This window comes from Myotis yumanensis, unplaced genomic scaffold (assembly GCF_028538775.1).
Source record: "Myotis yumanensis isolate MYYU_CA2020_CCGP unplaced genomic scaffold, mMyoYum1.0.hap1 SCAF_24, whole genome shotgun sequence".
Classification (NCBI taxonomy): Eukaryota; Metazoa; Chordata; class Mammalia; order Chiroptera; family Vespertilionidae; genus Myotis; species Myotis yumanensis.
The window spans coordinates 12,054,118-12,068,818 of record NW_027223775.1 but is presented as its reverse complement, the minus strand read 5'-3'; the positions used below and the strand labels follow the sequence as shown (position 1 = coordinate 12,068,818).

At 48.9% G+C, this 14,701-nt stretch overlaps 1 protein-coding gene and 1 pseudogene across 1 annotated transcript; one reads left to right on the top strand and one right to left on the bottom strand.

Moving 5' to 3' along the window:
- Window positions 1-14,701, bottom strand: part of LOC139000532 (histone-lysine N-methyltransferase PRDM9-like) — an 81,348-nt pseudogene that overhangs the window by 32,795 nt on the left and 33,852 nt on the right.
- Window positions 270-13,560, top strand: LOC139000646 (histone-lysine N-methyltransferase PRDM9-like). Its single transcript, XM_070402784.1, has 10 exons — window positions 270-338; window positions 441-564; window positions 706-804; window positions 3,493-3,542; window positions 6,064-6,220; window positions 6,817-6,918; window positions 7,117-7,388; window positions 7,823-7,890; window positions 8,995-9,188; window positions 11,681-13,560. The coding sequence occupies exons 1-10, from the start codon at window positions 270-272 to the stop codon at window positions 13,558-13,560; spliced, it is 3,015 nt and encodes a 1,004-aa protein (XP_070258885.1).

Sequence of the window (14,701 nt, the reverse complement as noted above, 5' to 3'; positions counted from 1 at the left end):
CCCCCGCCCCCCGCGCGCCGCTCAGTCCTCCCTGACTCCACCTCTCAGACCCCCTCACCCCACCGCGCCCTCAGTCGCCCCCTGAGACTCCCCGGCTGCCGCGGGAAGGAGACCGCCCCCTGGTGGTTCTCAATGACCGCAGCCTAGGCCCCTGGTCCTCGGTCCGGTTCTGTCCCCTGGGGACGCCCTGCCCGGCGGGAGCGGGTCCCTCAACGCCTCCTCCTTGCACAGGCACCGCAGCCTCGGGCTGGGGTTCGGGTGTCGGCACCATGAACCCCGACAGGGGCCCGCAGGAGCGCCCCGAGGAGGAGGCGGGGAGAGCGGGGCGCAGGCCCAAGGTGAGGGGGTCCGCGGGGGGTGGGGGCGGGGGTGAGGAAGTGGGGACGGGGCGCCAAACCTCGAGCCGGGGCGGACGGACGCACGGACGGTCTCTCCTCCAGTCCAAGGCCCCCTGCAGGGACGTGTCGGTCTTCTTCTCCCAGGAGGAGTGGGCGCAGATGGGCGCCTGGGAGCGAGCCCGGCACCAGAACGTGAAGAGCAACTCCGAGGCGCTGCTCAGCATCGGTGACGGGACCGCGGGGGGTGGAAGTGGGGGCGGGGGGACTCCGTCCAGGGCGCCCCGGGCTCCGCGCTCCCGGCGTTGACTCTGCTTTTCGTTCCCTCAGCTCTTCACCCGCAGGTCAGACTTTCTTTCTCTCCTTCCAGGTCTCAGGACCCCTCAACCCGCGTTCACGTGTCGCCGCGGGAGGGCCGCCAAGCCCCAGGCCAAGGACTCGGATGCAGAGTGGACCCCGAGACCGCGAGGTGCGAGCGGAGGGCGCGCAGGTACCTGACCCCAACCCGGGTGCAGGTCGGAAGGCCTCTTGGGAGTTACCAGGGACAAGCAAGAGGCAAAGCAGTTACAAGCCTGGGCTGTTCACATAAACCCCTTTTGAGTAATACATTTATGAGAGAGAGAGAGAGAGAGAGAGAGAGAGAGAGAGAGAGAGAGAGAGAGGAGCCTCCATCGCTGCCTCCTGCAGGCCGCCCACTGGATCCTGCGGGGAACCTGGTCTTGGGTCCTGACGGGCATCCAACCGTGACCTCACGGTTCATAGGTCGAGGCTTAACCACTGAGCCACACTGGCCAGGTTCATAGAACCTCTTTAAATGTGTAGCAATATTTTATTGTCAAAAGTATCACAGAGGTCCCCCATTTCTCCCCCTTTGCTCACCTCCACCCAGCCCCACCCCCTAAGTCTATGATAATAAAACCATAATATGCAAATCCGGGGAGGACCAGCTGAAGGACCCTCCAGATGACCAGGCTATGACACACACTGGCACCAGGCCAACCAAGGCCTGTGCAATGCAATGCGTCGGCACCACCATCCCCCATGATGCCCTGCAGAGGGAGGCCCAGGCCACTAGCCTCTGGGTGACCAATGGGGGCTCCCCGTCACCCCAAAGAGGGAGGCCAGGCCACCAATGCAGAGCTGGGGCTGCTGAACCGGCCTCCCTCTGCAGGCGATGGATCCCAGGGCTCCCAGACTGCCAGAGGGCACAGAGGACACAGGCTGGGCTGAGGGATTCCCCTACCCCCACCCTGCCACCAGTGCATACATTTATAAATTTTGTGCACTGGGGCTCTAATATACCCCTCTCCCTCCCACCTCTACTTCCCTCCCAGGTGTACATCTCCTAAACTAAGAGACTCAGGACACTTGCACCAGGGAGTACGGGCAGTGGCAGCTCATTCAGGCTAACCCCCTGAACCTGTCTCCAAGGCCCCTTTTCTATGACTTTCCAATGAGACAAAGCCGCCCCGCCTAGTCTGAATTCTTTCCTATAACCTTTCTAGAGCAACACAGCAGCCCCACCTAGGCTCTCTCCTGCTGCTGCTTCTATCCTAAGCCCTTCCTTGTTTCACTGTCCCCAGCTTTAATAAACATTCTCTCAAAATAAAAATAAATAAATATCCATGGCTAGGAGGCTCAGTTGGTTGGAGCATCCTCCCATACACCAGAAAGGTTTCGGGTTCCATCCCCAGTCAAGGAGTGTATGGGATACAACTGATCGATGCTTCTCGCTCACATCCATGTTTCCCTCTCTTTCTTTCTCTTCCTGTCTCTCTAAAATCAATAAACATATATCCCCAGGTGAGGATTGAAAAATAATACTAGAGGGGGATAAATGGTGATGGGAAAAATAAAATAAATAATAAAATAATTGTATTTTTATAGAACGTTAATAAGTAAGTATACAAAAACATAAAAGTGAGTAAAAAATAACCAATTCAGAAGGAGGAAGTTCTGACAGGTGAGCCATGCTCTATAACCTGCATGGGGACATATGGGAAAATTATTACTCATGGTAGTTAGGGGGTTGGGTTGTGGGCCAGGGTAGGAGGTAGTTCATCGTTGGATCAGTTTCCCTGTCAGACATGGCATCATCTGCCAGGTTTCATGAAAGTCTGGTTGGTAGGGTCTGTAGTTCCATAGGTCTGAGGTTGAAACATAGCTGAAGTCACGACATTATCTCTAACTTGCCCAAAACTCTTTCTGTGCTGAATAGACCTGAGTCTTTGTTCCTAAGACTGTATCATGCTGATCAGAATCTAGTGATTAGGAAACGTGGGCACAGTCCATATGTGCAAAGGAGGAAGGATAAGAAAGAAAGGAGGCAAGGTGGTCCTGGTGCCATTGGACTGGACAAGGCCAGTATGAAGACAGTAGACAGAGAAGAGAAAGGGCCAGGTGGCAGAGTAGAGTTTCTTAGCAGTTACATGACCTTTATTATACTTGTGTTATGAAAGGCCAATTTTTTTATTTTTTGCTTTTTAGGGCAATTTTATTTTTTAAATCGTCACCCAAGGATATTCATTGAATTTAGTGAGAGGAAGGGAGGGAGACAGAAACATCAATGTGAGAGAGGAACATCCATCACTTGCCTCCCGTGTACGCCCCAATAAGGATCGAACCCAAAACCTTGTGGTGCACAAGAAAATCCTCCAACCAACTGAGCTGCGCAGCCAGGGCTAGGCCAATTGAAATATATACCTATATTGAACGGAGGATGAAGTACAGATGGGGTTTTGTCTGTTTTTAAACATTTAAGAAAATTAGCTGATGCTCCCAATAAAAGCATAAGCCTACTGAAACATCAAAAAATCATTTTCCAATCATCTCTGATCTGTCCTTGGAATACCCTCTAATTCAGAATTCTGAAAGAATAAGAACCTGCACATTTTGAAACAATTGCCAACCAAAACTGATTTCTCACCCGGCAGGCGTGGCTCAGAGATTGAGCGTCAACCTGTGAACCAGGAGGTCACAGTTCGATTCCCGGTCAGGGCACATGCCCGGGTTGTGGGCTCGATTCCTGGTGTGAGGTGTTAAGGAGGCAGCTAATATATGATTCTCTATCATCATTGATGTTTCTATCTCTCTCTCCCTCGCCCTCTCCCTTCCTCTCTGAAATTATATATATTATTGATTTCACACCATCTTTTAGCTAAATCTTCTTGGATGGCCTTCAGAGTGGAACAGAGTAAACATCAGAAGGTGAGTATTTCCCAAATCCTGTGGAAAAGAAAATCTCCCTCCTTGATGCAAATGCAGGGAAGAGGAGGAAAAAATCAGAGTGCACCCTAGAAACTGCCACCTTCCTTTCCTGACCTCTTCAACAAAATGCTCAATATCATCTTAGTCGTTAATAACATGAGCAACAATCGTAGCTACCATGGGTTTTATCTTCACAACGCTACTGACTCTAAGAATTCTACCTGAATAAACTCACTTAAACCTTACCACAACCCTCTGAGGTAGGTACTATAACTATCACCATTTCTGATGAGGAACCTGAGGTTTCTGACATATAGAAGTGTTTGATTATATGTCTGAGATCACAGTATTGGTGGGCATGCAATCTAATCCATAGCTTCATCTCTAAACCACTTACAAGCTCATTAAAATTTCCATAGTTTTATGCACTTTCCACTGTCTTATCCATCCATGATTACATCTTTCACTGACTGCTGATTCCAAACGCTATGCTGCAGTGAGAGATGCACTAAGACTTGCGACTCGCGGAAGCTCACTGACATCTAGGCAGTTTGCACGGTGCATGGTTTCACATGAAGAAGGACATAGGAACCCCAGCATCAGAGCCTCCTAGTCAAATAAAAGAAAGCATCTCTCAACTGTGGGGAGCTTCAGGCTTGACAATTGCGAAACAATAAACAGTAAAGTGACTTAAGGACTTCATAGAGATGATACACTATTCAATAGAAGCTCACCCATCTGGAACTGGTTTTGAATGCTCATTCCAGTAAGAAGAAGTATGGCTTTTTTCTCTGAGCTCTAATTAGGCCAGTGTCATCTTGTTTGAATCATTTGCTCCGCCTGCCTACCTCTGCATTGTGAGCTCTTTGGTTCATACCAGATTCTTCTCTCCTAGAAGTCCCAGGCCCAGCTCAGGGTCCCTGAGGACCCCTTAATGTTTGCTGAAAGAGGGCTTTCAAATTTACAAATTAAACTAGAATAGGGTCAAAAGATAATGAAGATTATTTACATGTGATTTCACATATAGAGATGGCTGAGAGGTACGTTGATAGCAGGACTGTAATCTCACAGTCATACTGTATCAAAGAGCTCACAGAACACTTTGGTGAACACCATTATATTTCATGTTCATTATAACATTAAGAATTAGCATGTTATAGGTCAGGAAAATGAAGAAAACTAGCTAGTAGCACAACCTTATTCAAACAGAATTGGTGGGAACCAACTAATCTACTCACAAATATTCTTTCCATGATATAGTAATTTGCACATCCTACATAATAAAAGCCTAATATGCTAAGTGTCCAGTCGTCCGTTCAACCAATCAAAGCATAATATGCTGATGATACGCTAATGCCACTAACTGCTCGCTTTGACGTGCACTGATCACCAGGGGGAAGATGCTCTGACCTATAGGTTAGCTTGCTGCTGGGGTCCAGTTGATCGGGACTGAGCGAGATGGCCGGACACACCCTGGAGTCCTCCTGTGGTCCCTCCCTGGCTGGCCAATCTCCCGCATCCCTCCCCAGCCCGGATCGTGCCCCAGTGGGGTCCCTCGGCCTGGCCTGTGCCCTCTCGCAATCCAGGACCTCTCAGGGAATGTCAGAGAGCCAGTTTTGGCCGGATCCCACAGGCCAGGCCGAGGGACCCCACTGATGCATGAATTCGTGCGCTGGGCCTCTAGTTTTAACATAATTTTCCTTATGGTCATGATAAGTTTAAGCCTGCCATTTCTTTTAAAAAATATATGTTTTTACTGATTTGAGAGAGAGGAAGAGAGGAAGAAAGTGGGAGAGAAGCATCAGTGAGCAAGAAAAACATGGATCGGTTGCCTCCTACATAGACCCCAACCTGGGATCTAACCTGTAACCGGGGCATGTACCATGACCAGGAATGGAACTGGCAATCCATCAGTTCAATGAACTGAGCTACACCAGCCAGGGCTCTGCCAACTATTTTTCTTTCTTTCTTTCGTTTTCTTAATCCTCACCCAAGGATATTTTCTCATTGATTTTTAGGGAGAATAGAAGAGAAAGGGAGAGAAAGAGACAGAGAGAGAGAGACAGAGACAGAGAGACAGAGAGAGAGAGAGAAATATCAATGTGAGAGACACATTGATTGGTTGCCTCCTGCATAAGCCCAGACTAGGGCCTGGACCAGGGAGGAGGATCCTGCAGCCAAGGCACTCGCCATTGATCGGAATCGAACTCAGGACCCTTCAGTCCGCAGGCTGACACTCTATCAACTGAGCTACACTGGTTAGGGCCCCACTCTGACTTATTCTCTTCCCAGTATCCTTCACTCTCACTGTTCTATAAAAAAAAGATCCTTAAGGCATGGGTTCTAGTCTTCAATTCACAACCCACATTGGCCATTTCTTTTTCCTCTAATATTCATACTTCCCAGGTATTTCAGAGTTGTTGAGGTGTTCATTAAAGTCATGTATGTGAAAATATATCATAAACCCTACATAACTAAATCAATGCATGTTACCTTTTAATATGTGACTTTCACATTGAAGGCAAAGTCCAGGACGCCATTAAGTAATGAGTCTAGTTTGGAGGAATTGTCAGGAACAGCAAATTTGTTGACCACAAGTGGCTCAGAGCAGACCCAGAAACTAGTGCCCCCTCCTGGAGAAGCAAGAACCTCCGGACAGCACCCTAGTTTGAAATTGGGTAAGTTAAATAATTTGGAGATTTCAGTTCCACTAATTCCTCTAGAAAGACTGATCAGTTTAGCCTAGGTACGTGGGGTGGACTTTGCACAGGCCTAGATTTGAAACTGGAGTTAGCACTGAAGCTTTGAGCTAATCTTACAAACTCTCTGAGCTCCTGAATGCTAATGTGTAAAGTGAACATAAGGAAACATGGTTCACATATAGTTTGGAAGCATTAAATTAAATCTCAAACAATTGACACATGCAAGTTGTCCAATAAATCCATCTGTGGTAATAGCAACCATATTCTCTTGGTGTTGTGTGCCCAGGTCTTTACTCAGTGCCGAACACATGATGTGCCCTTACTACATCTTTTATGAATGACTAAATGTTAGGAGGTTGAACCTGATAATGGGATCATCTAGAAACTAAAATTGAATCAGCCATCATTAGTCAGTGTGGAGTGCTACTCTTTTAGTTAATGGAGGAAAATACAAGATACTATGAAAGAACAGGTGATCATTTGATGGGAGGACATTGTGTGTTTTCTGACAAGACGGGGACTAATGTTCCAGACCTCACTGACCCTGGTACACCTGCTCTTCTCCCATGTAGACCTCAGGAGAAAGGAGATCGAAGGGAAGACGTATAGCCTACGGGAGAGAAAGGGCCAGGTCTACCAAGAGATCAGCAAGCCCCAGGACGATGACTACCTCTGTAAGCTGACCCTCACCAAGCAGCATGTTATGTCTTGATGCAATAATTTCACCTCGTCTTTGGGTGCCCAAATCATTCCCTTCCTCTCGTGACCGGGAGTACAGGATTGAGGCTCACTGATGTGAGCTCTTTCTGAAGCTCTTCATGTCCAGGAACATGCACTGCACCCTGACTAATACCTGTTGCTCTTGCCTCCAGATTGTGAGAAGTGTCAGAACTTCTTCATTGACAGCTGTGCTTCGCATGGACCTCCTACTTTTGTAAAAGACAGTGCCGTGGACAAGGGTCATGCCAACCGCTCAGCCCTCACTCTGCCCCCTGGGTTGAGAATCAAACCATCAGGCATCCCTGAGGCTGGGCTTGGAGTGTGGAATGAGGAATGTGATCTGCCGGTGGGCCTGTACTTTGGCCCTTATGAGGGTCAGATCACAGAAGATGAAGCCACAGCCAACAGCGGCTACTCCTGGCTGGTGAGAAGTTTACCTCTTCCCTGTCCTCTGGCTTGCCACGTCCCTCCTGTGGCTTGGTGGGCCCCACCTTCTACATGCTGGGACATGGATGGGGACAATATGGTTAGTTAGCTCTGTGTACTGAGCAGACTTTGCATGAACATGGAGCTCCTCTCTAAAGATCAGAGGGCAAATAGGAGCAAAGTTGTACAGACTCCTCCCTTGTGGGGCTCCTGCTTAATGGGCAAATTGACTCAGACCTGTAGGTGATGAGTAAAAAAAATATCCTGTGATCATCATTGGGAGTTGAATCACCCTGCAGGCTGAAAGAGATTTGATGACAGTAGAGTAAGTATTCTGTTATGTACACACACACACACACAAACACACACACACACACACACACACACACACACACACACACACAGCCTTTAACTTCTTTTCCTGAAATGCAGATCACCAAAGTGAGAAACTGCTATGAGTATGTGGATGGAAAGGATGCATCTCAGGCCAACTGGATGAGGTAAGGTCACTGGGCTTCTGAGTGCCAGAGAGGATACTCATGCCTGACAGCCCACACATCTGTTCTTCCCAACATGCCTCCCTAATGGTCTCCCTCAGTCCCCTGTTCCCCTTTTTTCTCCATACAGTGATCTGGAACATCAAGAGACATTTAGGAAAAGAGGAGGTAAAAGTATAGCATATGTCCTCAAAATACAAGTTTCTAGTTCGGGCACTGGGAAAACCTTGAGAACATTGGATTACTCTGTGATTTATCTAACGGACATTAGTTAAACACTTACATGTTCCATTTTAGAGGAAGGAATTCATTACCTACACAGATCACACAATCCATGACCCTAGGGAGGTCTTACTGCAGACGGACTTGAAACATTTTATTTCATTAATCTTTAACTATAATTTTCCTATTTTTCAAGGAGTGCCCAGTGCCCAGATAGCCTTAAACCAAGGATAGTCTAAACCTGTGAGGGCAGCACATCATCCCAGCCTCACTTCTAACTAGAACTGGGTGTTGGAGCCTGCAGAGTAATAGTGCTCATGGCCCTTTCCTCAGGGGCTCTCTTGTATCAGGGGACACAGATTATGAATAAACTAGTATTGTTCTGTGTTATTTTTCTAAGACAAAGAGACCTCCAAGTTTCTGTGGGAACCTGGGGGAGGCAACTGAACGATGCCTTCAATAAAGTGTGGGGAGACTCGAGAAAGGCCTCTGAAGAGAAGGTAGACTTGGACTGAGTGTTGAATGATGTGAGCTAATCCAGAAGCAGAGTCCTAGATCAAGCACCGAGTTTTGTGGTGTCACACAGAACCTGACTTAGAGCTTAGAGAAGCTGGAGGTCACCGAGTTTGATGGGAAAATCTGGAATGAGGCTTTGGAAATGGCATTAGGCAGGATGAGCACTGAGAGCAGGACTTAGGGACAGGAATTTACATGACGTTGTGACAGAGGCTCGGACATTGAACAGAAGGTTCCCCTGGAGCGTGGGTGTGGGTGCCATCAGTGCTGAGGGCCTTAAGCGTCAGTGAGGAGCTGGACACGAATATGACAGGTAGTGGAAACACATCGCCTGTGGTTTTCTTTCCTTTCATCTGCCTCAAACCCCAGGTATGTGAACTGCGCCCGGGATGAGGAAGAACAGAACCTGGTGGCCGTTCAATATCACAGGCAGATTTTCTACCGAACCTGCCGGGTCGTGAGGAAGGGCTGTGAGCTGCTGGTCTGGTATGGAGAAGAGGATGGCCAAAAGCTGGGCATCAAGTGGGGAAGCAAGTGGAAGACAGAGCTTGTGGCCGGGATAGGTGGGCACCACTCTTCTTCAACATGGAAAGAAAGAATTCTTAGAAGTTTTCATGATCCAACTCTCAAGCAGAGTAAAATCCACTCTAGAGTCAGTAAAGCTTCAAATCAGATGCTTCAGAAATTGATGATTCATCACATAGGTCTTTGATTCTTAGGAACAATTTTAATATTTTTATTTTTGTTGTAATTTTTAAAAATATGCTTTTATTGGCTTTAGAGACCGAGATGAAGGGAGAGGGAGAGAAATATCAATCTGCTGCCTCCTTCATGCCCCCTACTGGGAGTCAAGTCCACCACCCAGACATGTGCCCTGACCAGGAATCAAACTGGCTACCTCTGGGTGAATGGGACAATGCTCAACCAACTGAGCCACACTGGCCAGAGCCAATTTGTGTTCCATTTTTAAAGATACTTCATGCACAAAATACACAGCATCGTATAGTGCTGAAAGGATTAGAGGCAAATAAAAAAGGTATCAGGCACTTAACCAGCTCTCTCATCAACGTGGTTGTTTGTGGGGCTGTTGTTGTTTTTGGGGAACACTTTAGCTGTTTTTTCTTCATTTACTGCATATCTCTAAATGAAATGTGTGCGTTAACATGCATTCATTCATTATTTCAGTGACTTGTCATGTGAATTCCTACTCGGTGCCCCATAGGGTTCCGGGAGCTGGAAATACAGATTAACACGATGATCAGAATCACTGCTCCTGGGAGCTGGCTGGTGAAGGAGGGAAGCCTGGGCATACATGTGTGCATGTGCTTAATAGTACACAGTGATTAGCGCTTTGGAGAAAACGGGCCCGGGACAAGTGCCTACGGATCAGTGTGGGGGAGGGTGGGTGTGTCAGATTCAGAAGGTCAGGGGAGGGCTTTCTCAGGAGATAACATTTACAACACCTGTGGCACAGGGTCCAGGGCAGGGGGAGCGGCTGGTGCAGGAAAGGAAAGAGGTGGGGTGTTGATCTGGCTGAGGGCTACTCCTGTCTCAGTCTCGGTACAGAGGGTAAGAACGGAGTTTGGACAGATGCCTAGCAGCCTGGAAATACAGTGCCTATGATCCAAGCTGAGATACTGGGGACTTTCTTGAGTGAGAGGGGACAAATGGGCAGTTTTCAGCTGCAGAGTGGCATGTTCTAAAATTATGCTTTGTTAATTTTTTGGAAAATAAACTTCAGTGGGGAATCCCCTCGGAGATTATTTCAACTCCAAGTGAGAGAGGAAGGCGGACTGGCTGGAGAGGGACGGATGTCAGGAGTGTAAGAAGCAGGATTGGGGAAATATTTTTGTTGTTGTTGTTAATCCTCACCCGACGATATTTTTCCACTAATTTGTTTTGAGAGAGAGTAGAAGGAAGGGTGAGAGACAGAGGGAGAGAGAGAGAGAGAGAGAGAGAAACATCAGTAGCTTGCCTCCCACACACACCCCAACCAGGGCTGGGGATTTAGCTTGCAACCAAGATATGTGCCCTTGACTAGAATCAAACCCAGGACCCTGGAGTCCCCAAGGCGATGCTCTATCTACTGAGCCACACTGGCTAGGGGATGGTTGGAAAGATATTTTGAAATAGGACTTTGTAGTGTATTTGAAATAGGCTAACACTGAAAGAAATCAAGTAGGAATACTGTGTGAGGAAAGACATATTTCCATTTTATGATTTGTGGAAAACTGAGAGAGAAGCAATTGCTAGTTGGGGCCTATGGTTTCTCTATTTTTAAATATTTTTATTGATTTGAGAGGGAGAGGAATGGAAACGAAGAGAGAGATAGAAATATCAGCATGGATCAGCTGCCTCCTGCTGGGACCGTGCACAAAACCTGGGCATGTGCCCTGATCAGGAATCGAACTGGTGACACCCTGGTTCATGGGTTGATGCTCAACCACTGACCTACCTGGCCAGGTCTGTGGTTTTTCTCTTTAACATGACTTAGAAGATACACGTACATGGAAAGGTCACAATAGTCCCACCCATATAAGGAGTGAAAGGGCTACTGATGGTCCTTGATCTGTAAGATCTTCTTTCTTTTGAACCCTCACCCAAGGATATTTTCCCATTGATTTTTATAGAGAGTGTAAGAGAGAGGGAAAGACCGAGAGAAATATCTATGTGAGAGGAACACATCGATTCGTTGCCTCCTGCACATGCCCTGACCAGGGCCCGGGCCGGGGAGAAGCCTGCAACCGAGGCACATGCCCTTGATGGGAATTGAACCCGGACCTTTACGTCCACAGGCTGAGGCTCTATCCACTGATTCACACTGGCCAGGGGTGTAGAAAAGACTTTTGATATGGGGTCTCTGGATTTCTGAAGAAGAGTTGTAAAGACAAAGAAAAAGATAAATAGACTGTGAAGGAACATTTTGTGGGAGGCAAAGCTTCCACTGTCAACACAGTAAGAATGATTCTGGGGTCAGGTCTTACCAGGAGACAGAGCCTACCACACCGGTAGCCTTGCCCACACCTGCCCTGACCAAACCTTTCTTCTTCAGCAGAACCAAAGCCAGGGATCCACCCATGTCCCTCCTGCTCTTTGGCCTTCTCCAGTCAGACAGTCCTCAGCCAACATGTGAAACGCAATCACCCCTCTGAGATTCTGCCAGGAGCATCTGCAGGAAACCACCTCCAGTCAGAGGAACCCGGCCCAGAGCGTCAGAATCAACAGCAGCAGCAACATACTGGTCCACATGAGTGGAATGACAACGCTGAAGGTCAAGAGGTCAAAGGAAGGTCCACAACTTTGCTTAAAAGGATCAGACACAGGGAAACTTCAAGGGCCTCTTGCAAGCCTCCCAATGGACAAATGGAGAGCTCCAGTGTGCGTGAGAGAATAATGGAGGAAAATCCAAGCCCAGGCCACAACATGAATCCAAAGAACACAGGCAAATTATCTGTGGGAGTAAGAATGTCAAAAATTGTAGCAATCAAGCCTGGAGGGTGTGGGCAAGGCTTCGATGATGGGTCACATATCAACACAGACCAGAGGACATACTCAGGGGAGAAGCCCTATGTGTGCAGGGAGTGTGGGCGAGGCTTTACAACGAAGTCAGATCTCATCAAACACCAGAGAACACATTCAGGGGAGAAGCCCTATGTGTGCAGGGAGTGTGGGCGAGGCTTTGCAACGAAGTCAGATCTCATCAAACACCAGAGAACACACTCAGGGGAGAAGCCCTATGTCTGCAGGGAGTGTGGACAAGGCTTTACACAGAAGTCATCTCTCATCAGACACAAGAGGACACACTCAGGGGAGAAGCCCTATGTGTGCAGGGAGTGTGGGCGAGGTTTTATATCGAATTCTAATCTCATCACACACCAGAGGACACACTCGGGAGAGAAGCTCTATGTGTGCCTAGAGTGTGGGCGAAGCTTTAGAACGAAGTCTAATCTCATCACACACCAGAGGACACATTCAGGGGAGAAGCCTTATGTGTGCAGGGAGTGTGGGCGAGGCTTTACACGGACGTCACATCTCATGAGTCACCAGAGGACACACTCAGGGGAGAAGCCCTATGTGTGCATAGAGTGTGGGCGAGGCTTTATTTCGAAGTCTAATCTCATCACACACCAGAGGACACACTCAGGGGAGAAGCCCTATGTGTGCAGGGAGTGTGGGCGAGGCTTTAGAACGAAGTCCAATCTCATCACACACCAGAGGACACACTCAGGGGAGAAGCCCTATGTGTGCAGGGAGTGTGGGCGAGGCTTTAGAACGAAGTCCAATCTCATCACACACCAGAGGACACACTCAGGGGAGAAGCCCTATGTGTGCATAGAGTGTGGGCGAGGCTTTACAACAAAGTCATCTCTCATCACACACCAGAGGACACACTCAGGGGAGAAGCCCTATGTCTGCAGGGAGTGTGGGCGAGGCTTTACACGGACGTCACATCTCCTCTGTCACCAGAGGACACACTCAGGGGAGAAGCCCTATATGTGCAGGGAGTGTGGGCGAGGCTTTATATCGAAGTCAAATCTCATCACACACCAGAGGACACACTCAGGGGAGAAGCCCTATGTGTGCAGGGAGTGTGGGCGATGCTTTAGAACGAAGTCAAATCTCATCACACACCAGAGGACACACTCAGGTGAGAAGCCCTATGTGTGCATAGAGTGTGGGAGAGGCTCTAGAACAAAGTCTAATCTCATCACACACCAGAGGACACACTCAGGGGAGAAGCCCCATGTGTGCAGAGAGTGTGGGCAAGGCTTTACAACAAGGTCATCTCTCATCAGACACCAGAGGACACACTCAGGGGAGAAACCCTATGTGTGCAGGGAGTGTGGGCAAGGTTTTACACGGAGGTCACAGCTCATCAGTCACCAGAGAACACACTCAGGGGAGAAGTCTGGTGTTTGCATTGAGGGTGAATGAGTCATTAGCCCTAAATCGCACCTCAGCAGCTGTAGGTCAAGTGTAGTCACCACATACCTCATGCCCCAGCCCTGAGGGGCTTCAGAGGAATCCTGCTGGCCCCTTTCCCTTTGCAAGAGTGTAATTAGTAGAGAAATCACTGGTCAAACATCCTCCACTTTTATGAGGAGAGGCAAGAGACAAACAGTTCCTTAAGTGCTATGGGGATGTCAACACCATGTTCTCAATGGATGTTTTGGCCTCGTGTTAATAAAGTTTGTGTCCAGACAAACCTGAAGCTGACATGCCTCATCCCCCTTATCACTAAAAGCAGATTTCCAGGAGGGCCACAGAGAATGCTCATCCACAGACCTGAACCCGGGAAGGCGGAATCTGGCGTCAGTCCAGTGAGGTTCCTGCCAGGGAGAGGGATTTGAGACAGACTCACCAGGAATGGGAATAGCCCCCCACCAACCCCTTGGCTTCTCCTGGCTCCTCCCCTGATTCCTCCGACCTCTGTAGGCTCGGGTGAAAGCCACGGAGGGTGTGCATGTGCGTGTGTGTGTGCGTGTGTGTGTGTGTGTATGTCCGTGTGCTGGTGCAGGCACTTGTGCTGCCTCAGTCTGAGCACTAGTCGCCCACTTCTTGCTGCCTCTGTAGCATTGGCATCTCGTGTGGGCACAGCATGTGGGCGCCAGGTCCTCCCACAAGGGTTTTAGACTCAGCTCTGCCCTCACAACTGTGTGACCTAAGGCAAGACCCCCAACCTCTCTGTGCTTCTTTCCTATCTATAAAGTGGGAGGGTGGCCCAGCCTTTGAAGTGTCATTCAGAGTGGGGTCAGCACCGGCGCCTCTGGCTCAGGGTGAGTAAAACGCGCGTCTCTCGGAGAACAGCGTCTGCCAGGCCTTGAGGTGACAAGGGAGGCAGTGGGAGTGGGGGCCCAGGAGCCAGTTCAGAGCTCCAGCAGCCACACTGTTCTCTGTGTGGACTCGGCTGCCTGAGCAGGAGGCGTGGGGTCAGGCATGCGCCTTCCCCCCGGTCCCCCCCTTTCACTGAACCTGGGCAGGCGGCACTGAGAGTGACCAGGACACAAGGCCCGCGCCACCCTGCTGAGGGCTGCTGGGTGCACCTCACCTCACAGTGTATGCGAAGCCCATCTCG